The 27005-nt window shown below is 44.7% G+C and overlaps 2 protein-coding genes across 3 annotated transcripts in view; both read right to left on the minus strand.

The window, feature by feature from the left end:
- Positions 1 to 4998, minus strand: part of LOC113958754 (ATP-binding cassette sub-family G member 2-like) — a 21832-nt gene extending 16834 nt beyond the window's left edge. Inside the window, exon 1 of one of the 2 annotated variants that reach the window (XM_027667273.1) lies at positions 410 to 535. In XM_027667273.1, the coding sequence (XP_027523074.1) occupies positions 410 to 520 (111 nt within the window). In that variant the 5' untranslated portion in view covers positions 521 to 535. Of the gene's footprint in view, positions 1 to 409; positions 536 to 4936 lie in introns of those variants that run through there. The other variant, XM_027667275.1, reaches the window with a different exon arrangement.
- A 6744-nt stretch (positions 4999 to 11742) lies between these two features.
- Positions 11743 to 26635, minus strand: PKD2L1 (polycystin 2 like 1, transient receptor potential cation channel). The gene is made up of 15 exons (XM_027667263.1): positions 25878 to 26635; positions 23080 to 23193; positions 21615 to 21742; positions 20206 to 20462; positions 19177 to 19401; positions 18588 to 18816; positions 18045 to 18215; positions 17147 to 17328; positions 16612 to 16732; positions 15855 to 15953; positions 14993 to 15114; positions 14572 to 14689; positions 14218 to 14354; positions 13278 to 13425; positions 11743 to 12264 (listed from the first exon to the last, which is right to left on the minus strand). Exons 1-15 carry the CDS (start codon positions 26170 to 26172, stop codon positions 12067 to 12069), a joined length of 2544 nt encoding a protein of 847 aa, XP_027523064.1. The 5' UTR covers positions 26173 to 26635; the 3' UTR covers positions 11743 to 12066.
- Between the last annotated feature and the right edge of the window lie 370 nt (positions 26636 to 27005).

A 27005-nucleotide genomic window follows, 5' to 3' on the forward strand; every position in this document is an offset into this window, starting at 1 on the left:
TGTGCGTGAACCGCGCCGGGGCAGCCGCTGCCCCCGGCCGGGAACGCGGGGCCCGGGGCGGCGGCGCGGACAACCCCCCTGCGCCGGGGCGCCGCGGGCTGCCCGCGCTGTCAGCCCGCCTTCCCGGGGCGGGGAGAGAGGCACGGGGAAAGCGGCGGTGTTCGCTCCTTGGGAACCCCCGACGCGGGGAGTGGGCGTCGGACACGAGGTGCCCGCTGAAATGCCCGCGGCTCCTGCGCGCCCCGGCACGGGGGGCACGGCCGGGGAGGGGGAGGAAGCACCCACTGTTCCTCCCACTTTCTAGGAAGGTCATCATACCCAGGGCATGTGTCCAGTCCAGCCGGGTCAGTTGGGGCCACAGGCAGCCCTGTGAGCCCTTCCCAGAGCGGCAGTGACACTCCGATCTTACCCCTCCACAGGCAGCGTGCTCCCCCGGGTGCTCCCTTGCTGGGACCGGGGAGGTCAGGGCATCTCGCTGGGGTGACCCGTTGTCCTCCAGGCTGCATTTCCGTGCTGCCATGTGTTCCCGGCCAGGAGAACGTGTGAAAGCAGGAATATCCTATTTCCTTTGGTTTGTGGTCAAGGCTTCTCCTCGTCTTCCCATTCCCAAACACTACTGTCTTTATAAATCAGCTCTGTCTCCCCGAGCTCCTTGGTGTTGTGAATGCAGGAAAAGCTCACTTTTATGGTTTATAAGTATGATTTATAGCAGGGCTGTCAAGTCACCATATTAATTGTCTCCGGTTTGACTACCCTCTGCAGTTCTGTACAGCATTGCTTTCTTCTAACAACACCTCTTGCTAGATCAATTTAAAGCTCAGCTAAGCTGAAACGTACCGCTAGCTACCCAGTCAGTAACAATAATAAAAACTCCAAAGGCTCATCTCTTCCCCTTCCGACAGCTGCCTCCCTCCAGGCATGCTGATGCACTCAATGTTGTTGATGCACTAGACAGAAGACACCCACACCTAGGAAGCTACACTGCTCTACAGGGCTGACAGGAGTCAGCAGGTGAGTTTATGGGGATAGTGAAGTAGCCTTAGAGATCTGTCAGAAGGGCAGGTTTTGCCATAGGTACACCCAAGGATCAAGTTTGCTGAATATTATCTTCAGTCACTCTGTGGGTCAGAAATGGACTTAAGTTCATGTTTCCTTTGTGATTTAACTTCCTCCTTTGAGGAAAATCTGCCTACATTGAAGACTTTTGCCCTAGTGTTTCACCGAGCATGCACATCTCTGTCTTTAAACGTATTTCAACCCTAAATACTCACTGCCCCTCAACAAGCTGCGGAGACAATTTTCTCTTGTCATGTGCCTGGGAGAGTGAGAAAAAAGAGCCTGTGTGCTTGAGAGCAAAGGTGAGCATTTTCTGAGTCATGAGCTTGCTGCTCCACATAGTGTCTGCACAGTGGTGCAGGAGAACAACTCGCTGAAGGAGGACAATTAAAAGTTCAGGTTACTCTTGAGAGTTACCTTCAGCTGCACAGCTGCTCCTCAGACAGAGTTGGTGGATGCCAATTTTGGGAAACAGTACTGCTCCTCCCACACTTCATGGAATGGAAAATCCACTTCTCTGCCCCCTGTGCCTAAGCTCATCCTGATGCAAAGAAATAGGCAGAGACCCCAGATGTGGGGAGGAACCAAATCTGCCAAATACAGCATCTGGCTGTAAGCTCTGGCTTTTCTGTAGCCCATTCTTCAAGCAGCAGTCTTCTAGGCTTCTTCAAGAACCTTATGATTGTCAACCTGTTTCATGTCCCACCCCAATTACGAGTATTTTTCAGCTGTATCATTTTACTAATCCTGTTATCTAGCTCATACTGTTGCTGAGGAAGATTTGTGCCAATATAGGGATAGAAAACAGTGGCCAGGACTGTGGTTAAAAAGATAAATACTCTTAACAAGCCTGATGAGAGCCTGATGTTGTGTACTGTACTTTTCTCTCACCCACCGCTCTGTAGGCTGGTGGGTGCCAGCACTGCTTTGTGCTGCTCATCCACAAAAAGGGGCATTTGCCTTGTAAACCGTCAGCCTTTATTGCAGATTAAAGGATGTGGTCTTTGCAGAAAGACAGCAAAGGCATTAGCCCAGTGTAAAGCTTTAGCAACGCCCTGTTGCTTTTAATGAGTGACATTAAACAAATAATGCTACAGGCTTCGCTTTATATGTTGTGATAGCAAGGAAAGAACAACCTGGTCATGTTTCAGATCTCATGCAGGTTTTAGTGCAGGTTTGAGGTCTTTGCTTTTGCTCCTTAGCCCCTGCTACCTTGAGTCTCTGATCTGGCTGCCACTATGGGGTTGCAGAGCAGGAGGGACCATGATGCTGTCCTGGGCATGGGGGAAGAGACCTAGGAAAAAGTGAGGCTTTGAGGAGTCCTGCTGAAAAGCATTATTCTTGTTTGCAGGTGATTTGAACTTTGCTCCTTTCTTACAGGTTCTGGTCACACTAGACATGTCCTGCACGTGTCCAAGCACACACAGTGGATAAGAAGTTACTGAGGACTATGAGTTCTGCTCTGTGCTGAAGGCCCTGCTCTCTTCTTCCTTTCTTCCTTCAGCCTGAGCCATAGCATCACAAAAACATCTGTTTGAATGTGGTCCTGAGGGTTCCTTCTAGTCCAGCTTTTCACACGGGCCAAGACTTGCCACCACTTGGTCAAGTCAGGCATGGCCTCCAAAATCACTAGACACAAAATTTTCAAATCTCTTTCTCCACTGCTTTCTTTAGGATTCTGCTCTCATTGCCCTGAGGATCCAGAATGTTTTTTAACACAGGGTGTTTTATCCTGCCTAATGTTAAATTTCATACAGCTCATGAAGTATTTCAGGGAATTGAACCAGCAAGAGTGCATGAGAAATAGGTCCAGGAGGAACTGCATGATGATTATACTATTGCCTTCTCTACTGAATGCATTGATAAGCAGATTCCAATGCTTACTGTATAAAAGCAGCTCTGAGATCAATGGAGAAGATGGCAATATCAGACATCATGCTTGAGTGATGCCTCCTAACTCTTCTTTTCCAAAAGCTCCAGTAAACCATTCCAAAAGACACACCCTGTACATATGTATACACATGTGCTGAAACTGCTGCATATACAAATTCACCACCCTAGGCACAAAAAAACATCTCATCATGCTTTTTCCACCCTGATTGCTCATCACGTCAAAGCTAGTGCTGACTGGTCTCCCTTACTTGGTTAAAGTGCTGCTTGCCTTGGGGAAGTTGGCTTTTGCAAGACTTGCAGATTATGTAGAAGAAATCTGACTCTGTCAGGTTTTGTTAATCATTTAGTCCATTATCTGAATTCATAGTAGCACTAAATCCATAACTGGTTAAAGATAAGAAAGGCTTCAAGCAAATCTAAGAGAAAAGGAAATCAATATTTAACTAGTGTGCTACACTGAGATATCATGGGCTTGATTCTGACAGAAGTCACGAGTAGTTGAACTATAGGATCAACAGATCTACACATGGGTGTTATCTGGGTAAAGCAAGTAATCAGGCACAGATATAAAATCTATACTGTAAAGTGTCTAGAGCACCTAAACCACCATGGCAGTTCTTTGGGAGTTAAAAAGCTGACATCATAAACGTGCTCAGATATTTACCAATCTGATTCACTGCTGTTAGTAACATTAAAGAGAACCTATGTCTACCATATGATGTACAATAAAAATACAGAGATGCTCCTTTCTATCACAGTCTAGGTAGATGGAGAGAGGGGAATAACACATGCAGAGGGGGCAGAAATGGTGAGGTCTGATCAGAAAGCTGGGAATAGAGACCTAGACGAGGGATACATCATAGATATGCTGTATAGCAGCTTCTAGGGAGATACACTTTGGGAGATTGCTAAGGAGAACAGAAGCTCCCATGTCCTCCCTAACGAAGCACATCTGGAAAGGCACCAGTTGCAACTGCCCCGTGTTCTCACGCCTTTAGGACAAAGCCTGGGACTTCAGACCAAAAAATGTACCAAGCTAAGCTGGGGGAGCAACACAAGATTCCCAGTACAAGATTCTCCTGCACTCAGCCCAAGGTCCCTCAAGTGCAGTTTGTATTCCTATTTGCAAGTCAGGAATGGGCACTCCATCCTTCTGCTTCCCTTTTGAGGGCCTCAGTGCCTGCAGGAGGTTAACAGGATTAAAGTGTGTTTTATCTGTCCCAACTCAGCTCTACAGAGGTCAGCTCCCTCCCTAGACATGAATGTTGACATACACAACATTACGTAGGCATTTCACCTCCATTCTCAGGAGCAAAGTCCAGGTGGCCCCACCAGCCATTCCTAAAAACTAATTTAACTTTTATTCACTCCCAAGGCCTGAACTTCTGCCATTAGGATTTGTTGTGGCAGCCCTGAACAGATTCAGACTTTTTTGCAAGTAGGTGCTATACACCCGGAGCCTCAGAGTATCCTTCCCCAAAGGGACTCTGCACGACAGCAGAACATGACATAGCATTAGAGCAAACAGCTTGTATTCTGAGGGAGAGGTAAGAAACTAGCTCTGTCTCATCCCTAACTTCCCCTTTCTTTTGTGCCTTCCTAGATGCCTAAGAGTGCTACATGACCTTAACAGAGGCCTACTGAACCACAACCTTCCAACTCAGAGCATCACATTAGGTGAAAGATAAAGTGCAAGGGCTCAGAAACCTCAGCTGTCCCCTACTCTGATGCACACTTCCTCAGTTTCATTAACAGGGAGACAGAGGAAGAAAAGCAGGGAACCACCAAGTAGCAAGTGTTATCAAAGAGAACCCAAAACAGTAAGCGAGACTAAATGCTTGGATTTTTATCTTGAAGATGAAGGCAATAACACAGGTGAAGAGGAGAACAAAAATTAAAAAGCACTCGGTTGCACAGCTCACCCAACAATGCCACAAGAAGGTGCACAACATTCCTAAGCTATTTAAGCCAGAGCTCTTGTACTCACCTTCCATCTGGCCTCACTGGTTATGTTCCACTAGGTCCCAAGTGCATCTCAATATTTAGCTATCTCTTTCAGTAAAGCCTGGTGTTTGTTTTGGCCAGGGCATCTCAATTTTTTTTACAGTGTTGCTCTGCTCCTTTTCAGTCCTAATTTTTCTCTCCTAGTTTGGAAACTCCTTGTAAGTGGAGATGACTAGTACATGCAAAAGGGGCAGAGGGGGAGAGATACCCAGGAGCCGCTGAAGGGCTAGTGTCCTAGTGTTGGAGACAATTGGCAGCAATCAGGAGAGGCAGGGGGAGTAGAGAATCACAAGAGAAAAGCTAAGATAGGTCTGAATGGAGAGTAAATGAGAGGCTAGGTGTGAAACACCAGGAGTGGCAGGTGTTAATGACACTGAGTTTAGCTGCTCACCAGGACAGCAGCACATCTAGGGGTAGCTCCTCCAGGCACTCAGACTGGGAGAGAAAGAACAATGAGTAAATCTTAATGACTCAGAGAGGAAGGACAGGATAAGAAACTGAGCACTCTCATCTCCTAAAGTGTATACAAAGGCACATCCAGAAACAATCCATGGGCACCAGGCTAAGAACGTACGTAGGAGACATGAGAACTCTGTAGCTGGTGTTCCTTGTTCTCTGTCATGGCAAGAACCCCGACCACAGCAGCCAGACACAGGTCCTGGTACCCAAATGCTAAACAGTCTTTGGACACATCTCTCCCTGCTCATGAGTATTTGGTAAGAGAACCAAAGCAAGTGCAATCTGTTCTGTTTAAAGATAAGATCACCCATGAGCTTTGCTGCATTTTGTTTCCCTGCTCCAGTGCCTCCATTTTCTGCTTCTGCACCGATCTCCATCCATTTCAGCCTTCTCTCCTGCTCTACTCTAAGCACCTCCTCAGCAGGTTACCAAGCTGTTACATATCTCACCAGAGCAGAAGACCTCTGTAGCTGAAACGTGGCCCACAGACCACTGCCTTCCATTGAAGCACCAGGGCCCTGGCTGGGCGATTCACACCGAAGGCTTTCCTTCTCCTCCCCAGTGCAAGGAACAGGCAAGCATGAACATAGTCCCTGAGGGTTTCCTTCCTGAGAGGTCTGCCTGCCTTCTCTCACAAATCCTGCCAAACCTAATAAGGTTTGTGAAATCAGAGCTGCAAAGGCCTTTAACACAGTGTGTTCAGCACACAGAGGAGGTGACCAAGGTGACTGTTTCAGTGCCACACTGTGCACTTTCCCTCCACCGTTGATGTTCTTATAAAATGTAGACATGGGTTGGATGTCACAAGTCTCCTTCCACCATGATTTGCGTCTTTTGAAGGCAAACTCACAGTCTTTACTGACAAATGTGACCAAGTAAGCAGCTCAGGGATCGGACTGGTGCTATGGGACTTCCACTGTTGTACCTACATGGTAGAGAATGCTTGCTGGTGGCATGGCCTCTTCTGGGCCTGAAGAGGATAAAACTCTTTGAGGCAGAAGAGGCTGTATTCCTGAAAGGATTCAGAAAGCCTACCATCTCTTGTTGCTCTAACAGTTGTCTATTATATAGGGAACTGAGAAGAAGCTCTGGCCTTTTGTCTATCCCAGAAATCTTTGTACATGCTTTCAAAACCTGCTCACTATGTGAACTCCAGACATGTCTGAACAACCTGGGTGGTTTGACACATTACAGCAATATGTTGGTGTGTGCGTCCATGTGTGTATGCACATATATGGAGTTGTTCTGTCTGAGCTTGCCCTTTGCTGTTAGTTCTGATGCTTTTTGCAGAAGAGAACCCTGAAGGTAGTCACAGCCACTAGAAATGGCCGCTTGGGATGGCTTCTCAGTCCCTTCTCAGGCAGCACAAGCAGAGTCAGCTTCAAGCTCCTGCTTTGTGTGTTGCTCTGAGGGGCTCTTTCTTAGGCTGCTGTGCCTGCTGGCACCTAGGGGTGAGTGTGCCAGCAGAGAAATGATTGGTATCTTCTGTGGATGACAGAAGTGTGCCCAGGAAACAGGACCATCCAGAGTCTGGGACATCCTGTGCTGTAGAACCCTGTCACTGCCAGGCACAAGGGCTCTCTTGGTAACTTGCTGTGGCATGCCCCAGCAAAGCCTGGCTGACTTCAGGCTGGAGACCCATCACCAAACAGCCATTGTTTTGTCAACTGAGCGTTTGCATTCCTCCTTCAGCACTCCTCAGCCAGGGCTGGGCCTTAGCTCACCGCACCCCAGGGGGCTGACCCCCTTCTGCCACCCGTGTAGGTGCCTGGCATGTGTGCAGCATGGCTGACTGGCAGTGAGCTACGCCTGGCATTCTCCACCTCCGAAACTCGGTCACGAGCAGGGCTTATTACTCAGTTCCTCAAACATTGAATTTTGCCACCTCTCTCCAAAACATATTCATGTTGACATATCCCTTGGCCACTGAGCCCAGCATGGGGGCTGGACCTGGCGTTCAACTGAAATTCCTCCTACTTCTACTGCTCTCACACTACCTGGCTCCTTGCTTTCGGGTTTGGAGACCCTGAATTAAGGCTTCTGTGACCAGTGGAGGGATGGCATGACGCTTCATCTGGGTTTGTAATCAGGTGGAGCATCAGATGCTGCTGGCTTCTCCCCTCCCTTTTCACTAGTTACTGATAAACTCTGTAAACACTGATAGTTGTTTCCCTAATGTTGCTTTTTCTCTTTAAGTGACTCCTGCTAGGCTGTCTTTGTAAAAGAGTCAGGGGCTGGGCAGTCTCTAGCCAACAACCTCCTGTGCTAAAGGCTGATCAGTTATCAGCCGCTCTAGGCTAATAATAGCACTTATTAAGGACTTTCCACAAGACTGGAAAAAATGAGCAAAACCTCTACAAACCCTGTTTACAGGTAGTAGGGAGAAGGATCTGCCAGACAGATAAAGCCTGAAACAAATACTCGAGTGTGAGGGTCTAGTATCATAAAGTGTGTTGGAAACCCTGATTTCTGCTTCTGTCTTTTCTCTGACACGGAGAAAGAAATTTTTCTATGTCTTAGTTTCTCTGACTAAAACAAATGGGAGATTTGCTTCTGGCCTCCTTTGAAAACGGAATTGAGAAGGGGCTGTAGGTGCAAAGGGTTGTGAGTAGTGCTGACATCTACTGGTAAACTAAAACTGGCTGATAGGTAACATAAAAGAACATAAATACATAAATACATAACATAAACAGAACTTGGCGGTATTTGTGGGGGGTCTGGAGATTTATATGTTCCTTTTAAACATGAAAAGTTAGGTTTGCTCATTGTTAACGATAATGGCATCATATTCTTGGAGAGACACAGTGAAGAGATGCTACCAGAAGCTTTCCATGCTCATGGCCACGGCTGGTTGGGGCTGCCCCTTGCCAGATGCCTGAGCCTGCTTTCAGATGTCTCTGCCGTGCCCCTCCCTGCACACATCAATGAATCTCTCTGTGCCTCACTTTGTGCTTGGGAACCATGGTTGGGACACTGTTTCCTTCTCCCTTGGCTGAATTTGAGTGCTCTGTCAGCCTCTCTAGAGCACACACAGCACCTACCAGAATGGGTGACAGGTCATATCCACTGCGACTGCCAATGTAAATAACCACGGTGGTGGTATCTCTTCAGAGCACCTTTTACTTTTCCAAATCTCCTCCCAAAGATTTTTAACCACCTCAAGGCACAGCTGGGACAGTGCAGTTTGGAAGGCTAGCCTCTGCAGATTGAAACAAAACACAGCTATGCACCTATTTTTTTGAGGAAAACATACTTTACTTTCCCCATCAGACATACAGCATCTAAACAATAACAGCTCCTGATAGGAGGCCTGACAACACATATGTGAAAAGAGAAGCTGTATGAACTTACCATTCAGTGTTTTTATGTTATTTCTTAACCAGCTTGAAGACACAATTGACAGTTACACACAAGCTCTTGCTGAGAACAAGTAATTTCCTTGCCCTCCTCTAGGACACATCATACACATGACAATGTGGACACAGAACAGACAAGGCAGTTACATGGAGAGGTACATGCAAGAGAGAAGACATCAATGCAGTCACAGGCATGTGCCAGTGACAGAAGTTGTTTTACACTGAGCAGCACTGGCACCACCAAAATCACAGCACAGGGTGAAGGGAGTGGTCTTTCTGCCAGAAGGTGGGAAAGGAGCTGACCCGGGAGACCACAGCAGCCTGCAGTTCTTGTTTGATCCCAGCCAGAGCTGGTTTAGGGCTCCTCACCATGGCAGGCTGACTACTGCCCCCTAAGCCCAAAGGAGAGGAGGCTGCCAGGCTGTTTTTGCAAGTGGGAAGGGGGGAGTCCTGGGAAGCTGGTCTAGAGTCTAATCTCTGGCTACAGTCTCCTGTGTTTACTACGGAGAGACAAAGTGAGGGGCAGGCATCTCTCCCAGCTGCAGTGGCCCTGTGAAGACTCCCATGCCCTGCCTTTGCAGGGGAAAGCTGGCTTCCCAAGTTTTGGGCAAGAACAAGCCCTGCAGCGCAAACATGACCATTCTGTTTCTCCTGATGCCCTAAAGAGCAGACCACAGTGCCTGTGAGCTGGTTGCCTGAGGCTGTTGGTTACTGTCCCATGGATCTGAGTCCAGCTATCACACCATTGTTCTCTGTGCTTCCCCCACTTTCCCTGACACTTATGGGGGTCCCTATGCAGAAAGGAGCAGGGTGGTGGAGGTTGCCTTCCCATGCCTAGTGACAGGCTCTTTCACTGTTCTGCAGTGGTTGCAGTATCCCTGCCTCAGTGGGCAAGTTATCGGTGGGGCTGGTCCTGTGGGTGTTTGGTACAGCTGAAGAGGGGAACAGAAACACTGGGTAACGCAGAGAGGGAGGTCCTGTACCAGCTTCTCTGCAGAAGGTTGTTCTCTTGAGCAGAACAACCAAACAACATTCTTCCTGTGAGAAATCTGAGGCTTTATAAAGCCAGGCCTTAGAGATGATAATTTTTACCTTCATTTTCTTGGCAGGACATGAATTCAGGATCCTGTTGCTTTCATGGTAATTATTGCTCTGTTCAGAAGCTAAGCCTCAGCTAGCAATATATCTTCCACTGACTCCATTAGCACAGGATCAACCACCTCAAGCAGACAGTTGCTTCCTGGATCTCTCCCATGGTGTTAGACTTAGTTCTTCACAGATCGGCATCCGAAGTATTTCATATCTATGCAGTAACAGAGACTCAGAACCTCACCCAATATTTTGAGCCTGTGGAAAAGGCATTCCTTCAGAGACCTCAAAGAAAGAGCTTACATTTTTGATTTTGCAATTATGCCTTGGTAATCATAGACTGATATTGATCCAGGATCTAAAACAGGGTCTTACAAATGAGTTTAAGGAAGAACCTCCCTCTGTGTCTTTCAACACACAAAGGACCTGATTAGTTAACTGCAAGGGGGGGCTGTGTCCACTCTTCAAGCCCATTACAGAGCACATAGCTCCTCTGTTCAATTACAATTTAGCATATAGATTTCCTGTTTAATTAAAATTTTGGGAAAAAAAAAAGAAAGAAAGAAAGCCCATTTCAGGAAGTTCTCCTGACATAGGCTGTTTTCTTCTGAGTAAGACAATAGCTTCATTGCAGAGAGCAGGAGGAAGTAAGCAACACCATTGTTACAAGTTCAGCTGGAAAAGCTGAAGGTAGGAAGCTCTTGCTCAATTCTGAATTCAGCAGAAATGGGAGTCAAGAATGATAGCAATGTCTCCCAGGCAAGTCTTGTTCCCAACAGCAGGACCAGCTGATGGGAAGTGAATTGTGAGAGCCTCCAGTTACTGTGCCCGCAGCTCCTGTCCGAAATCTAAGCTCACTGTGGGCTGGGTGACAAGCTCCTCCTCACAGCTCCTGCTAGATCCTTGCAGCTGAAAGACTCTCTACTTTAATTTATCAATGATATCTTGTAGCCGTGACAGCCCTGGTGCCTGGGCCATCTGTGGACAGGGCTGATCCTGAGGTCCATCAGATATTGCCAGAGAGGCTTTCCACAGAATGCAATGACACACACATCTTAAAAAAGGTGGCAATACAAAATGCCCCTGCACAAGGTCCCCACTAAACTTATCACTGCACTGCATATCATGCTAAACAGTGTAGCACTAATGAGAACTGTTAGCAATTGTCTGGTACAACTCACATTTCTATTGGCTTGAAGCCTACAGAGCCTATTTGAGGTGAACTATTGTGGAATACCAGTGATGAAGATATTTGGAATACATTTACACTGACCCTGTAAGAGCAGCAATAGCCTGCACCAGTTACAAGGAAAGAGAAATCTCACCAAAGGGAGAAATGCCTGGAAAAGAAGTATTTTGCATGTATGTGGTTGAAAAACTGACACATCTCATTTTCACAATATTCTTCAACTGAAATGGTGTCAGCACCCCCAACTGCAAATTGTTTCCTTGGCAAAATCAAGAAAGATCACAACTTCATAAATGTGGTGCTAGTTTTTTGAAGAACCTTGAAATGCAATTTAAGGAGTGTGAAAATAAATGATAGAGCGTCAACAGCTGTGTTAGAGACCATACAACCAGAAGTTTGTTCCCTAACACTCAGACCTAAGACTTTACCAGTAACAACTGCTTCTCAGCTTAGAGTATTTGAGATTTCCTCCCAATTACACTATCAGTCAATTCTCATTGTAGTTGTCTGAAGTTAGGTGTTAGTATCCTCTTCCCTCAACATCTAAATCTAAGATACAGGAAGGTTACCAAGGTAATCTGGAAATAAACTACAGCAGAACAAAACTGCCTGTAACCAGGTAGACACAACTAAATTTCTTCTTTCCATCTCACTCTAATGATTATATTCTGGACAGAAGTGTTCAGAGTTCTGGGGTTCCTACTTTTTGGGAAAGGATAGATAAGAGACTTTGTGTCAGCTTGTAGAGAGGCAGAAACCTGATACATCACCTGGTTCCAAATTCTACCTACTCCAGAGATACTGAGGGGAGAGAGGGCAGAAGTTCTACTCTTTGACATTATACATCATTACACTGAAAAAGAGCAGCCCTGATTTTTCATATCGACAGTTTCTGACAACAGTGGTGTCTTTGTCCAGCGGTCTGGATTATCCTAACAGTGGGAGAACAACTGACAGTGACTTAGTACCGTGGGAGGCAGAGTGGGAGCACTTGGCTGGTTGCTGGAAGTGCACATCCAGCTATGATTGGATGATGTTCTTGGACACCTGTGAGCCCAGCACATTTGACTGGGGCAAGATGTGGTAGACACCATTTTGGGAAGAGTTGCTACTAAGGTTGTTTCTCTGGACATGTTCCATCCCCCCGCTTTCTGCTTCTTCCTTCCCCAGTTGGTCTAGGCTTTGGGGGTACAGCTCTTCCTGACTGGCTTCTTCCCCCTGTGAACCAGAAGAAAGGTACCAAGAACTTCAGCGACACTCCAGGAGAGAGGCAAGGTGTGCATGATACTTAAATATCCTCCCACATTCTTTCAGAAATTAGTACAATCCTGCCTGTCTATAAAAGATCCAATATACTTTTTGCTGCAGTACAGTGGTGAATGCACATTCAAACATTAAACAAACGAGGAAAGATTCATCCCTTTTCACCCTCTACAAGAACATTCACAGAAATGCTGTGGCAAAGCAAATCTGCAAACAACTACTCAAATAAGCTTTCAGGTACATTCACATGAGAAGTTGGACCTTTCAAGACACTCTTTCAAATGGGAAGTGATCACAAGACTACCCTGTAAAAGGAAAGCTTCTTTCTTACTCAGCTAGGTCACTTTGTGCCATTTGGCTATTCTCATTATTAAGGCCATAAAAGCATGAAGTAATGACATGGTTCCCACATGCCTTGCTGCCTTTGACTTTAAAACTGAAGACCCAAAAAACACTGCATGACTGGATATAGGCAGTCTTTGGCAAAAGTCACAATTCTGCAGTGAGATGCTGTAAGCACACCACTAACAGTCTTCCATCACATATGTCTTATAAATAATCCACAGGCGAGGTATTGTTAAGATCAGAGTCCACAACACTGTCATGAGCTGTTCTTGCTGAAAAGGACCATCTGATAATTTTTCTTTTAACATCTGAGGATAAACAGTTACAAAGCAACTGAATTGTCAGTGAATTGCATCCACTGCCACAGGATTGAGCTTGGCCTCAAAGGAGCCAGAGGGTGTGTTTAAAGATACCATGGTTAACTGAGGGCACATAAAAGCAAAGTGTAACTTTTCTTGAACAGAAAAGGCTTGATCATACAGAATGCTGACCCTGGCCAATCCTTTTTGTCTTATGTCAATGTGGATTGGAAAAGCAAGATGATACCAGGTCCTTTCACAGAGCAGGGCTGTGTGAAGACCTAATGTGAAGCAGGTTCAGGTGCATGGTGGAGGGCTACCAACCTTACTAACATCATCCAGTGGTTTGCCCACCAGGTCCTTCCTCTTCAGCTTGTTTCTTTCTGGCACATCGAGCTTGCTCACCACTGCATCAGTCTTGGAGCCAACGCTGTTTATGGACAGTTCCAGCTGCAGTACACGTTGCAGCAGCCTGGGGGAGACACAGAGAGCATTTGTAAGCCTTTTCTTGTGATGATTAGTAGGATTTGCAGGAGATATCTCACAGACAATGGGCCAGACCTCAAACAGGAGTGAATGTTCCCCATCAGATAATTGATTCATACCCACTGAAGGCATAACTTCCTGCTGTACTGTGTTTTCATCTGTATCAGTGATTCTGCTTAGGATGGATCCCAGCCACTTTGGATGACAGTCCAGACACAATATAATTCCATTATATATTATATTGCACCTGCCTCTCCTTTGATATGGCCCTATGTGGTTTGCTCAGTGTTTCTCAGTAGCAGAATCAGGATCTCCTGGTTCTCTGTGCTGTATTTATCCCACACTCCTGCTGTGGAAGAAACAGCCAAGTGTTATTCTTGGACCTGGACGATAAAGGCCAACTAGGCTATAAATCAAGGATATTTATTCCCACAGGATCTTCTGTAAAGGTATCAGCTTCCCTTGGCCCAGTTATCTGGGCCACCTTCTGATCTGAAATATGATAGCATATTGCCTGTGGCCAGCTGACAGCTGCAGAGGTTATTCAAGAGGCAGAAAGCAAAATTTCTTAATTTTTTATACGAACAAGCAAACTACATTACTAGAATTGTCCCATTTATCTCCTGACCTGCTTATTTATGCATGTGCAAGATAAAAGAGACAAGATCTTACTGAAACTGCTCAGCACCACTGTAAAGAGTTACATCAGGGAAGGAAGCAGAAGGGAATCAGACTCCTTGTTTACAGAGGGTTGAAACTACCGACAGCACAAACATACACTTGGAACTCTTCTTTGGAGACCCAGCTGGCTTTATTGGCGTGGTTATTCCTTGCTTCCCTGTAGATCGGATTCTCATCCAGGTTGTTGTCACCATAGGATTTCCCCAAATTTTCAATCTCTGTATTCAGAGCAACCTGGAAGATAAAGAAACTCCTGCAAAGCTGGATACTAACTCTGTGTCAGCTTTACTGTGAATAACACACAGCTTCACAGGCAGTGATATACCCAGGCACAGTAGGAACTGTATTTGAGTTGCCTGCTTAGTTTATACCACAAGCCCAAAAAGATTCCTGGGACCACTTTGGAGTGAACTCTACCAAACAGAAGATTTCTTTCCTTGCCCTTTTTTACCCTTTTTGCCTCGAGGTCATGCTTCATCTGCTGTTGCTCCTCTTCATCAAGGATGTGGTTGCCATCTTTGTCAAATGTGGAGAAAGCTGCTGTGATTTCATGATCTGCATGGCCCAGTCTGAAAAAGAATAGAAAGAGAAAACTCAAAGCACAGAATTACACTGTTAAGCTGAAATCAGTGTATTGTTTCCTCCTGCCAGTGACAAATCTCAACACCCCAAATGGGCAAGAGATAGTAACACAAACCTACTTAGACCAGCAGATTAAACACGCAAGGAAAAATAACTAATTTTTTTTTTGAGTCTTAAATTGCCCAGATCTGAGCTAACTGCTCTCCCAATCTTGAAAACCAGAGAATCTAGATTACCTGTGTTACCAACAGAAAGAGCTAAGTGGGCATCCCTCAAGGTGACTCACTTACTCCTTCAAGCTATTCTTGAAGTCTTCAAAGTCTAGTTCTTTTGTTCCATTCTGCAGTGCTTTCTGCACATCAGAAATTCGCTCCTTCTTCAGCTTCAGCCTCATGAGTGTCCGGTTGTAGCTCTGTTAACAAAGGTGCAAAAAGGTGCAAACAGACACAGAATCATGCAGACAGAACACTCAAAAGTAGAGCAGAGCACAGGTGAGCCTACGCTAAGTGATACAGGAAGTTTTTAAGTTTTCTACAAGCAAAAATACAACACTGCTGAATGAACCTCATCTCTAAACTAGGATCACACCTTCAAAGTGACAGCAACATGCTAGTCCTCTGCTTTTCTTCTCACAATTCTTCTTTTATCTGATTTCTCAGTCCATCAGCTGTTTAAGATAATGTCTCAAATACTGTTCTTTGCAAAATATTGCTCCCACAGCAGAGTTGTGACCTTCCAGGAACTTTTCTGGAATTCACCCATGGGAAATCCAGATGTAACCCACTAGATTTGCACCACTGTAACATGCTCAGCTTAGCAAAGTAGGACCTGCCGTGTTATTGATCAAAGTACAATCTATCAAGGACTTGAAAGGACTTTGTTTAGAGACCATCCTGGGAAGAAAAGTCTCTCAGAAACATTACATCAAGTAAGAAGATTCCCCCAACCTCTGCTTTTTCATCTTCTCATTGCTAAAGGATCTGGGAGCTTGATTTATTCCAGAAAGGAACTGTGACTCCTCTGCACACAAAGAAGATAGATCTGGAGTTGGCAACCACTGTTTCTCTCTAGTAAATTCCACTTAGTTCAGGGACTTTTAAAACATGCTTCATTATTTAGCTAGAAAGTAGCATGGCTTTCACTATTCATCACCTGCTTCAAGATGTCAGAGAGCTGCAGCTCATCCTTCTGGCTTGAAAGCTCTTCCTTGACTTCTGAGTAGGTGTCATTGATGATGGCCAGAAACATGTTCTAGAAAAAGGGGAAGAGAGGTGAATATGCATAAGACATCTTGCCGGCTCCAGCAACTGAAGCAGCAAGAGGCAGGACTTAATTAAACAAGGAGCTATTTCCCCACAGAGTTTCTCTTGGGCAAATTAAAGTGGGTGAAGGCCCCCTTCAGTCACACTGTGTTTTCTCATGTTTTGCAGTGAAAGCAGTGATTGCAGGCATTTGTTACCAGCTCAAATACTACCTTTGATAGCTTTTCTTGAAAAATCTTAAGTTACATTTGGATTCCTGACACAAGCTGTTTAACCTGGATGTTATGAGCATCCCTCTGCATCCATTGCCTAGGAAGCCAGAGACTCTCCCCCATGGTTTTTTCACTGCCTTTTACAGAACATCTGATCTGATCCCCTTGAATTCAGCTGACACATCAGTGGTATTTCCAGTCAGATTTAGTCTTCACCTTAAAGCATGTGAATATGGCTCTAAGTCACCCTAATAATCAAATCCCCAGCTGTAATAACACACTCTTTGCCTACTGTGGTCTATTCGCACTGCAAAGCTTCTGTAACAAACTCCCTTTCCCTCTAAGCATTAGTGCTGCACCTAACTCAGGGATTGTCAGGAGGGGTCTCTCAAACACTGCTGTCAATACAGGGACAAGGAGTACTTTCTTGCTTACCAGGAGCACAAAGAAAACAAAGAACACATAGGTGACAAAGTAAATAGGTCCAAGGACCCTGTTGGCATTGTCAATGGAATTGTAGTCAAAATCACCAAGAATGATCCGAAACTGGGTGAAGCTGGAGGAAAGAAAGAGCCCAAGATCACACAAAGGCACATGGATTTATCCTACAACCTCGAACAGTCCTGAGGTGAACCTGAACCTGCCTGCAGCCCAGATGGGCATAAGAACAAGCCAGAGCAGGGTCTAAGTCACTCAGTCAGCGTGTAGGTTCAGCTACTCATCCTTAGCAATAAACCCCAACAACCAGAAGTCTGTCTGTTACCCTCAATTTTCTCACTGTGTTCTTTTGTCCATGAAGATGTCACAACCAGAGGACTATGAGTGACTTATTAACTGTTGTGACTTTATTACAATGAGATACAACAGGTGTCTGATTGACATTCAGATTTGCATCTGTAGGGAAGGGTGAAAAGCAGTTAAAATTCTTTTGATAAAATTATGGAAGCATGGCTCTATCTTATACACTTACATGCATTTAACAAAGGTACTGAAGTTTTCCACTTGTGTCCCAAAAAGAAGGTAACCCAGCTGGGCATAGGCAAAGAAGACAATGAAGAACATAATGGCAAAGCCCAGGATGTCCTTGGCGCAACGTGCCAGGGTGGAGGAGAGCTGGGTCATTGTTTTGTTAAAGCTAATGTACTTGAATATCTGCAGGATGAAAGAATGGGGACAAAGTTAGGCCAAACCATCAGCTAGGTCAGTCTCTCTCAGGTATGTGCATGCCTGCTGTCAAGAGGTTCACTATAGTACCAAAGCACTGAGAAGAAAGTTGGGCTAGAGGAATAGTGGCTTAGTGTTCAGGATATTTGTCCCTGGTGTGCCGCCATCTTCCTGGGGGTCATAAACATATGGCTTTGTTCCCTGTGTCAAAGGAAAATACAAACAGGGACTGCTAGAAGGACAAATTTCTTAAAGCTAACAAGGAGCCCCAAATAGAGAGTGGCTTTCCACCATGCCAAAATGCTTTGGTTGAAATGCAAAGTCCATGCCAACACATGAGTAATTTCCAGTTCCTGAGGGGCCATCATGAAAGGAAAACATAGTTTGCAAGATTATCCTCCGGAATACTAAAATAGTACAGGATAGACAAAGTTACATTGTACTCAGCATTTTCTAAAACTACTTTTATACCACAATGTCTGAGCTCATCTCCCTGGCTGTTATCTCCCAATAACTGGCTTCAGAATGCAGGGTGAAAAGTTGTCCAGATTTACTGCAAAACAGAGCATATGACTTTGAGGGAAATCCTCTGCTGTATAGCTGTTACACTCATTTACTCAGAGGGATGGAAGAGACAACCCCCAAGTTATGTAGAGGAAGAGGTCTGACTGGAGACCTGGCACCTCCCAAACCCACTATGATACCTTGATCCAGGCAAAGAATAAGTTGACTGCATTCATATTGTTGTACTGCGTCTGCCAGAATGCCAAGAACTCAAAATCTGCGTAGGTGTTGGGGTGTTTCAGCAACTCTCCCAGCAGCCTGTTCACCTCAATGGTGCGAAAGATGTGAAATCCAATGGCGACAATGGAGAGCTGCAAAGAGGAAGAGGAATAGTCTGCAGTGACCACTGTACCTATGCTTTCCTCAGAAATTAAAGTGTCACAGAACTCCTTGATATAGCAGTTCACAGCTGCACTCTACTGGTAGTGGATGGAAATAAGGTCTTGATGTGCTGAATGATGCCCTGGTTTCACAGTCTCTAGGGGATCTCTAAAGAAAGTATTTTCTCCTAGCAGTTGACAGAAGAGCATATGTCCATTAATTCTGCTAGTTCATTATAGTATTAAAGAAAAACCTCTGCCAGCTCTTGTCCTATCTGGACTAGTTCCCACATTCTTTCATTTATTTTGGCTCTTATACCTCTCTTCAATTGCTCCCCCCAAAACATGTGTAAGAGTCCTCACCAGAATGACAACAACATCCAGGATGTTCCAGATGCTGGTGAAGTACTGAAGCTTGTGGATACGCAGCTCCAAAGTCTCCTCCACCACGTAGTAGAAGATGAAGACACAGAATACAATTTCACAGGCAACAATGAAGAAGTCCCATGCACTGACATATCGTATAAGTTTGACTGTCCGGATTTGCCAGGAAGGAATGGCACCACCAGTGGCTGGAAACTCAACAACTAACCTTGAAGGGGACAAGAAAACTCTGATAATTATAAACAAGAGGATGGAGGCTCTGGGACTGAGAGGCAGCAAACTTGAGCATGATCTGTCCATCAGACCATGAGTGGAAAAGTTGTGCATGTGTGTACACAGCCATATCTCTGCTGCTTCACTGCCTGTGACAGGAAAGGGTAAAAGGTAAAGAAAAGTGTGACTGCTTATGTCAGGAAGACCAAGACTTCTTACTAATCCATACAATTTCTACTGACACCACTCAGATTTGCCCCACTGATAGACCTTAATAAAGTATTTGCATTTTAAGAAACCATGGCACTGAGGAAGATGCAAGAGGCTGAAGAATTTTCAGCTGGACTCAGCTTACCTCAGAACACAGAACAGATTGATATTTGCATTATACACAGAGAAATCAATGAAGACAACTCGTGTTCCCCGATCCAGCCACAATTTCTCCTTCAAGACTTGCAGGGCTTCAGCACTCTCTTCTCTGGTCAACTTGAGGTCTATGTAGTATCCTCCCCCACTGTAACTGGTTAGTCTTCCCCAGTGAGATGAACCACCCAGCTCCTCCTCAGAATGGTAACTCCATCTGCAACAGACAAACCATAAGCAAAGGCTTCACCACCCCAGGCTTGGATATGACCTTGTAGCCTGGAAAATTAGACTATATCTTCAAGGGACAGAACAGTTTTTAATTAAAGAATTGGCACTTAATTCCTAATGAGTTCTTCATTATTGTTAGTTTTCTAGTCTAGTGCTTCCCAGCAGTGACACATAACTTGCAATATTATGGAGGGAAAATTCTGAGATTCGTTGGCTAGGTCAGTCTTGTTTTCATGGAGGTTGCTCGCAGGATCTGCTCTATTGCCTTCTATCACATTGCACACAGCTGTCTGCTTAGAACACTTGCACTTATATTTCCTTATGAACAATAACTTCTTGTTCACAGATCAAGACTCATGCAGCAAGTAAAGAGTTATGAAACTGAAGCTACCTCACATTATTATAGAGAAATAGGTTGTCAAGATGAGAGAGATGTACTTTCTTCTCTTTGGCTCCTGAAATCCCAGAGGAAAGCAAATAGTATCCTCCTTTTGATGGATCTGGTCCCAAAGGTCTTTATTTAACTTCACACTCTTAAAAAAAGGCAACAATTTCTACCTAATTTTCCACTGGATTTTTCATGGCTTTCCCAACAGGTCCCACTCTGCCACTCATTCTGTTGTGCTTTTCCTCAAAGAGACACTCGACCTTATTGATAGACGAAAAGGACTTGCTGCCTCTGACTGCAAGGGGAATTCCAGCCTTATGTGAGAAACTCACCCTCAGCATCCTGCAGCTTAGCAGATCTTGTTTTAACTAGAAGAGACTAATTTGGATTAGATGTACTTACGCTGTTCCATTGATGAGCCCAAAGGAGACCCTTTCCTCCTTGTCTTCTGAGTATACATCATAGCAGCCTGAGATTTCCTCCTTGAAGTCATCATGGACCACACAGGAATTGTTCTTCACCTTCAATTGTCTCATGCGTGGGACACCCAGCAGCAGATTCTCGTAATAGATGTACGACTGGGTGCTGTGCGCTGTCAAGGACTCATTGTTGTACCACTTTGTCCAGTAAAGATTATCCAGAAGGGGACCTTGTGCATACTGCAAGGGGGGGAGAGGAGAACAATCGCTTTGTAGCTCACACAGAGGAATCTTCTTAGCCTGGGACTGAGATAGTAAGATGTGATCTGCCCCTCTCTGCTCCCCAAGACAAAGGTAGTGTCTTTGTTGGATGTATGTTAAGGAGGGGAGAGACCAGGGCTGCTGATAGAGGAGGGATGCTGGGCAGCAGGGTCATTGTTGGTTTCTCACAGGCCTGTTGTACAGTTGCTGCACCTTCCTGGGCTCATAAAAGAGACAAGAGCTCTGCAAGTCTCTTTGTCTCTTCCATTTCAGTCAGCACAAGTCTCAAGGAATTGCCTTGGCACCAGTTGTGAATTATGAAAAGAGCGTGTGCCAGTGTCCTGGAAACACCGGGGGAGAATCAATAGTGCCATTGTTTGCTGTAGTGTTTTAATACGATAGAAAAAGACAAATGTAATTGATGAACAATTTCTGTCTGTCAGAGATAAGTGGTTGCAATAACTCACTGGCCTTCACTGTGGCTCTCATTATTCCCTCACCAGTTCTTTGACAGAAATATGTTAGACCCCAGACATCTTTCCCCTTTTTTATTCTCTTTGACAAAAGTGAGTGCAAATTTTAATCCAGCTTCTTCATAAAGAATCTATAGATCAGACAAGCCCAGACATGAATTACAGGCAGGTTAAGTATACTGTTCCCAAATTGCCATGAAAATGGACAGAAGCCTATTACTAAGACACCAGCATGAAGACATGGGACTGTAGGATTCAAAGTCACTTGTACCACATGGAAATATGAAGTAAATCACTTGGCCTATCTAGATCAGTTCTTTCCATCTGTGCAATGAATAGATGCTCAGATCATTTTAAATTTTTTGTTATGTCCTGCCTGTTCAGCTGGTAAATTACTGGGAAATGGACTCTTCTGGGCACACACAACACTTATCCCAGCCAGTATTCTGGCCACAGTGCTCAGAGGGATAAATGATATTTTAAGTCAGTGAGTATTTTGCATGCAAGTGTTATTGTAACTGTTGCTAGTAGCTGGCAAAAGCTTGTGGCAATAAAATGCCTTGCTGAAATCACTAGGTAGCAAATTCAGAGGGAACTGAATATCCCAGTCTAGCTGAGATTTTCAGGGTTCCCCATGCTGGGCCAGATTTGTACTCACCACCCAGAAGTCAGCCATGCTGCTGATGGACTGGAAGGAGACACGACCATCTGAAGAGGTCTGCAGAAAGAGCTCAGACATCACTTTGGTGTAGTAATAGGCATTGGAACTTGTCATTCCATACGTCACTAAGAGAAGAGATAAGAGGAGGGTCTTTCCTTATACTTGAATATTGGAGCCTGATATAAATATATTTATATATTCACTTTATGTGTAGCTTGTACTTTCACAGGTAAGCTGAGCAAGGCATAGGAGAAGAACTCTTAGGACCTTTTGCTTTCTTAGGGATTTACAAATTTATTTGTTGCATGTTGCAGAATTTAAACTGTCAGACTGACAGACTGTAAGAGGTTAGTAGAGAGAGAATACCATTGGATGATGCAACTAAACATCCCAGATAAACATCAGATAAAATTTCTGAGGGAAATTTTCATTCTCAGAACAAAGCCCATGTTCTGCATTTTGACTTTCTGATGTAAAGCTGCAAAGGTACAGAGACCACCCTGTTTTTCCAAGTGGAAAGCTCCAGGTAAGTTCTCATCTACCAAGAAACCCCAACAGCAGCAGGCTCTAACTTCCACGAGCATGTTGTTTCAATTCTCCAGTGCTCCTCTTCCTTCAGAAAAACATCCATCATGGTGATCACTAAGAACATGTTCTGCTCTTGAAAGCACAGCAGGAAAATAAAGCAGCTGATGTTCAAGACACAACCCCCCCACACCTTCTGGATGAGTCAATGTGTGACAATATGTACGTCTGTGTGCACCTCTTGCGTCTTTAGGAAGAGTGACTGAAGCACTGTCTCCCTGGGCCAGTGTGATAATAACTTAGGTTGCTATTGTCTGTCAATCTCTCCTGCCATAGGGTCCATGAAATATAATCCTCTTCACTATCCCATGCCACTGGTGTTCATTTGTGATAATGAATGAACCTTCCCAAAACCAAACAGCCATTGTTCTATCTGCACAAAGTCAATTAGCATTAGCATTCAGTACAGGGACACATTAAATTCAGCCAAGAACAACAGTGAGAGCTGCTATCTGCTTTATCACCACAGCCACCCCTGCAGTCTCAGAGGGGAAAATCTCTCTGACCTCTGTATCTTTGATGCCAGGAAGTTTCTGGAGCTGCTCTCTGGGTCTTGAACATTTGCTGTGAAACTAATTAAAAACCTTGAGCAGATTCTCCCAGGACTGTGGTGTCAATGGCTAGAACTGATAATGTGAATCAGAAAATACTGCTTAAATCTAACCATTATCAATTAGCAATGGTCAGTAATTTTACTTCTGTGTAGAGTTATTAACCTATTCTATAGGTTAATAACACAACCTCCTGCTGCAGTGAATGCACGTACAATAAATTTAACATTTACAGCAGAGCAAGGAAAACTAATAATAAAATCTCACAGTATTCCCCTCACACTTGCACACAGAAAGGATGCCTATGAGACATGACAGCTACTTACATAGACAGATGTCCACCAAGAACACAACATAGACTAGCAGCTCTCGCAGTGTGGTCTTCACATAAAGCTCTCTGTTTTCAGCTGTGTTCTCAGTCAGTGTAGTGCCCCACAGACCTGTTGGGTATAAAGAAGAGACTGTTGAGTTTTGATGGCCATTCTCAAGGGCCATGTGAGGAGCTGAAGTCCTGTTCTCAAAGAACTCCACTGGCAGTTGAATTTTTGTCACTTTTTAAGGCCAAACCACTTTTCATTTCAAAACTTGACTAAGACCTATAAAAATGTGTTAAATAAGAAGAACTAGAACAATTCCAGCATGAATAAAAGATTTGGGGCTGACCAAAACTATAATATATTGGCTTTTTATTTTTGCTAAATCACTCTCCCATTTTCTGTTTGAGCTCATTACGGACTGATCTTTTTCTGACTGTTTTTCAGCTTACTCTTTGCAGAGATTTGTCACAAGGTCTCTTGAAACTATAAAACTTCAACTCAGTCACCCATATGCCAACAGCTGACCTTCTGTTAGGACTTCTGTAGCAGAACTGCATCTGATGTTAGCTTTACAGATACTAGTCCTTTCAGTGCACGTTGAACCATTAGGTCCCTTGCTTACCTAAAAACTCTTGCAGTTTTCTTGTAGGTCATAAGACTCACACGCATAACACAACTCAATATTTTCAGCATAAAATTTAGAGCCAAATTAGCTTTAGAACATCTATCAATGGAGCTCTGCTGAATCCAATACAGCTATGCCAATTGCAACAGCTAGAGATCCTATTTCTTTCCACAGTCAAAGCAACTCATTAAATGTCACCAGGATTGATCAATAAGAGAGAAACACTTCCTTTAAAAGAAGCCTTGATATTTTGGGTTTGATGAACCGCCTGATACCATTAGTGTATTTGTTTGTTCTTTTTGAAATGGCTTTTTGTTGTGATTTCTGGAATGCTCCTGAAGTTGAAAGGCATAAGAACTTCCAATTGAAAGCCTAGTGATAGAAGCCATGTCGATAATATCCATAGTGTTGCTGCTTTCTGCAGCTCCTAGAGAGCTCAGCCCTGATACCTACTCCCAGTAGTATGCAGCAATCATCTTCCTGCAAGCCAGGATCAAAGCTGATCAAAGGCCACACATTTGAAGTCAGTTCTTGTAGATGAGAAACCGCTTTTGTTTCTCTGGAGCAAGCAAAAGTGATCTAGTGGTCTGTATGCATTTACTCCTGTCATTTTGACAGGTCTTTGGCATCTCAGCAGATCAGAGAGCTTTTTGCACTGTCAACTACTGTAGTGACTGTTCCAGCAGAATCTGCCATCACTCCTGGGCAGACAACTAGTAGCCTGTTCTGGACAATTCAGACCAGCAACAGAAATAACAGCCTGAAGAAGATCTGGATTAACTGCTGTGAAGGAGAGAGTGTCCTGTCATCTACAGGAATCTCCACAATGCAGAAAAACAAGTGGAAACAACTCACCCATCCGTTCAGGTCATATTTAAATGACAACCTTCATCCTCAGATATGACTACATCACAATCTTTTAACAGGTTTGGTTTGGTTTTTTCCCCATGAGGCAGAGAAACCTTACTTTCTATATGTTTGAAGCAGAGGCACAGACTTTCTTTGCTTCGGGAACAGAAGTGTACTTGGAACATCTAAATTCAGTGACACTCAAATATCCCTGAAAACTTGGTTCAGAGAGTTGCCCAAAATGATACCTGAAGGACCATGAGGCTAGTCCAGTACCCTTTCAGATTGCATCTAGAAATTGTAATACTGTATCACTTGAGGTTTGTTTTCAGCTATTTCTTTAGGAAATCTGTAATTACCCACCAAGCCCACCCAGCACCGTTCCTCAGCCAGGAGAAACCTCTAAAGCCTCAGCTCTGACTGCATGTAAATAGATAGTGTTAGACTGTAATGACAATGACAAATAAGTATTGATCATAGAGGGGCTGTGCAAATCAGGACCAAGCTATACTGTTATTCACTCACATGTACTGTTAGAGGGTACAGCTCTGAGAAAGGTTCTTACATTCCAAGTCAGGAAGAAAACAAGAAAAGCTACACTGGCAAGAAAATGTAATTTTCACAAGAAACAGTTTCTTGGTCTATCTTCCCTGTTTTTACAATATTAGGATTTTATGCCTTCTATAAGAAACTGTTCAAATAATGCTCTTGTCCAGGACTGTATACTTACAGGAGACTTGCTCCCAGAGTTTTGATTGTCTCTGATTAAGTCTACATAATATTTCATTCCCCTTTGCTTTTTAAACTGAAAAACAGCACCTCTTTCTTTCAGCTGTCTTCAAGAAAAGCATTGTTTGATACATTCCTGTAATCCCCTGCATTTCAGTCCTGTCAGTGCTAGATTTTCTCTGGTAGATATTTCTATCAGTTCTTAAGTTACTGTAACACAGGGGCCAGACCACTGTCTAGAAAATGCACACATAGACAGAATGGTCTTATCACCACAGTGATGGCTCCTGGGAATTCCGAATATCTAAGCTCTGTCCAAAGCTCAGATTCACTGCAAAACCCAGAGCACATCACTAAGTCTCCGACCTTGTAGTAAAGGTAACAGGACAAACTGCGAAGCTATAGCCAGGCACAGGGAACGAGAATGCTCCTTCCAGGTCAGCCAAACATGATCTCTGGAGTAATGCTACTGTATGTTGAGCAGGGCCCTAGGCTACACAGACACTATGAGGTTTCTACCTTCTGCATCCCTTCTCTCATCCCCTATATGATTGTTCTTTCTGAGGGCTAATAAATCCTTTCTAGTGGGATGTCAGAGCTTTACCTCTTATGCCTCTGAAGATGTAGAAGAAGCACTTGAGGAAAGGACTTGTCTTCCCATCCACAGCTTTGCTCTGTTCTTCCCGGTAGGGCAGTGGATTCCCAACCTCTTCAAAGTTCTCATAGGGATTTTCCAGGGTAGACTTGGGGTTGTAGATGGTTTGAATCTTCAAGGAGGTAGAAGGAGAGCCATTGTAGACAGGATTGTCCCAAGCTTTCTTCCCCACTGTCTCCAGTTCATGCTCCTCTGATGCTCTAAAGTGACTCTCAGCTCTGTTGTTTAGGCGAGACAAATTCATGACCAGTCACTGCCAGCAGAAGTATTTTTTAACTGGAATTGCAAAGATTGCCTGCCCAAGCTGGAATCGTAAGGTAACAGAGATAATCAGTGAATGCCAAACAGCTTGTCTGCCTCAGCAACCAGGAGAGGGCACACCAGCAGCTCCCCACAGACAGCAAGCATCCTCTCTTTTATATCTGCTCAGCTGCTGACACCGATCAGAGGGGTGGCACTACCCGTTGTTAGGAACCACTGTCAGCCTTATTATCCCAGGAGCCGTTGGAACACCGACAAGTCCGGGAGTCATTCTCTGTTTCGTAAAGGCAATAACAGACTTAGATACCGTCGTGAGAAGAGGCTGCTTAAAGGCCGGCCCCTGAGGATGGAGGGTTGGAAGGGGGAGGAGGCGGCTGGGATGTAGCTGGACCCCTCAGGCTGCTGCAGCCCGGGGCAGTTCCAGGGGAAGCTCCGGCTGGAAGCGGCGGTGGGACCCCGTGCGAGCTCCGTGAGGAGAGGGGCCAGACGGGAGCCTTTGCTCGGCGTGGGGGCACTCAAAGTTTCAGCGAAGCGCCGAAGAGCAGAAGCGCTTCCCGTGAGCGGCGGCGCGGAGCATCTTTGTTATGTCACTGTAAAAGCAGGAATGAAAAACGGGGGTAAATGTAGTGTTCGTTTTGGAAACAAGGGGCTAGAATCTTCTGCTTTTGCAGAATTTCCATAAGCCATGCAGTGCCTACTGGCCCTGAGGCAAGCCTGATTTAAAAAAAACCCAAAACAACAAAACAGGATTACACCAGGCAAAACTGGCAATAATAACAGCTGGGAGTTGCCTGCATTCAACTTGCCCCTGGCCAG

The sequence above is a fragment of the Corapipo altera genome, unplaced genomic scaffold (assembly GCF_003945725.1).
Source record: "Corapipo altera isolate COAL_440 unplaced genomic scaffold, ASM394572v1 327, whole genome shotgun sequence".
NCBI classification, from domain to species: Eukaryota; Metazoa; Chordata; class Aves; order Passeriformes; family Pipridae; genus Corapipo; species Corapipo altera.

Bases quoted from the DNA above. Each gene is read 5' to 3' on its own strand.
- PKD2L1 (XM_027667263.1), bottom strand. From the start codon at position 26,172: ATGAATTTGTCTCGCCTAAACAACAGAGCTGAGAGTCACTTTAGAGCA. The intron at 20,463-21,614 runs GTGAGTACAAAT...CCCCCCTTGCAG, and splicing joins GCATGGCTGACTTCTGGGTG to TATGCACAAGGTCCCCTTCT. The intron at 15,954-16,611 runs GTAAGCAAGAAA...CCCTTTTTCTAG, and splicing joins TTGTTTTCTTTGTGCTCCTG to AACATGTTTCTGGCCATCAT.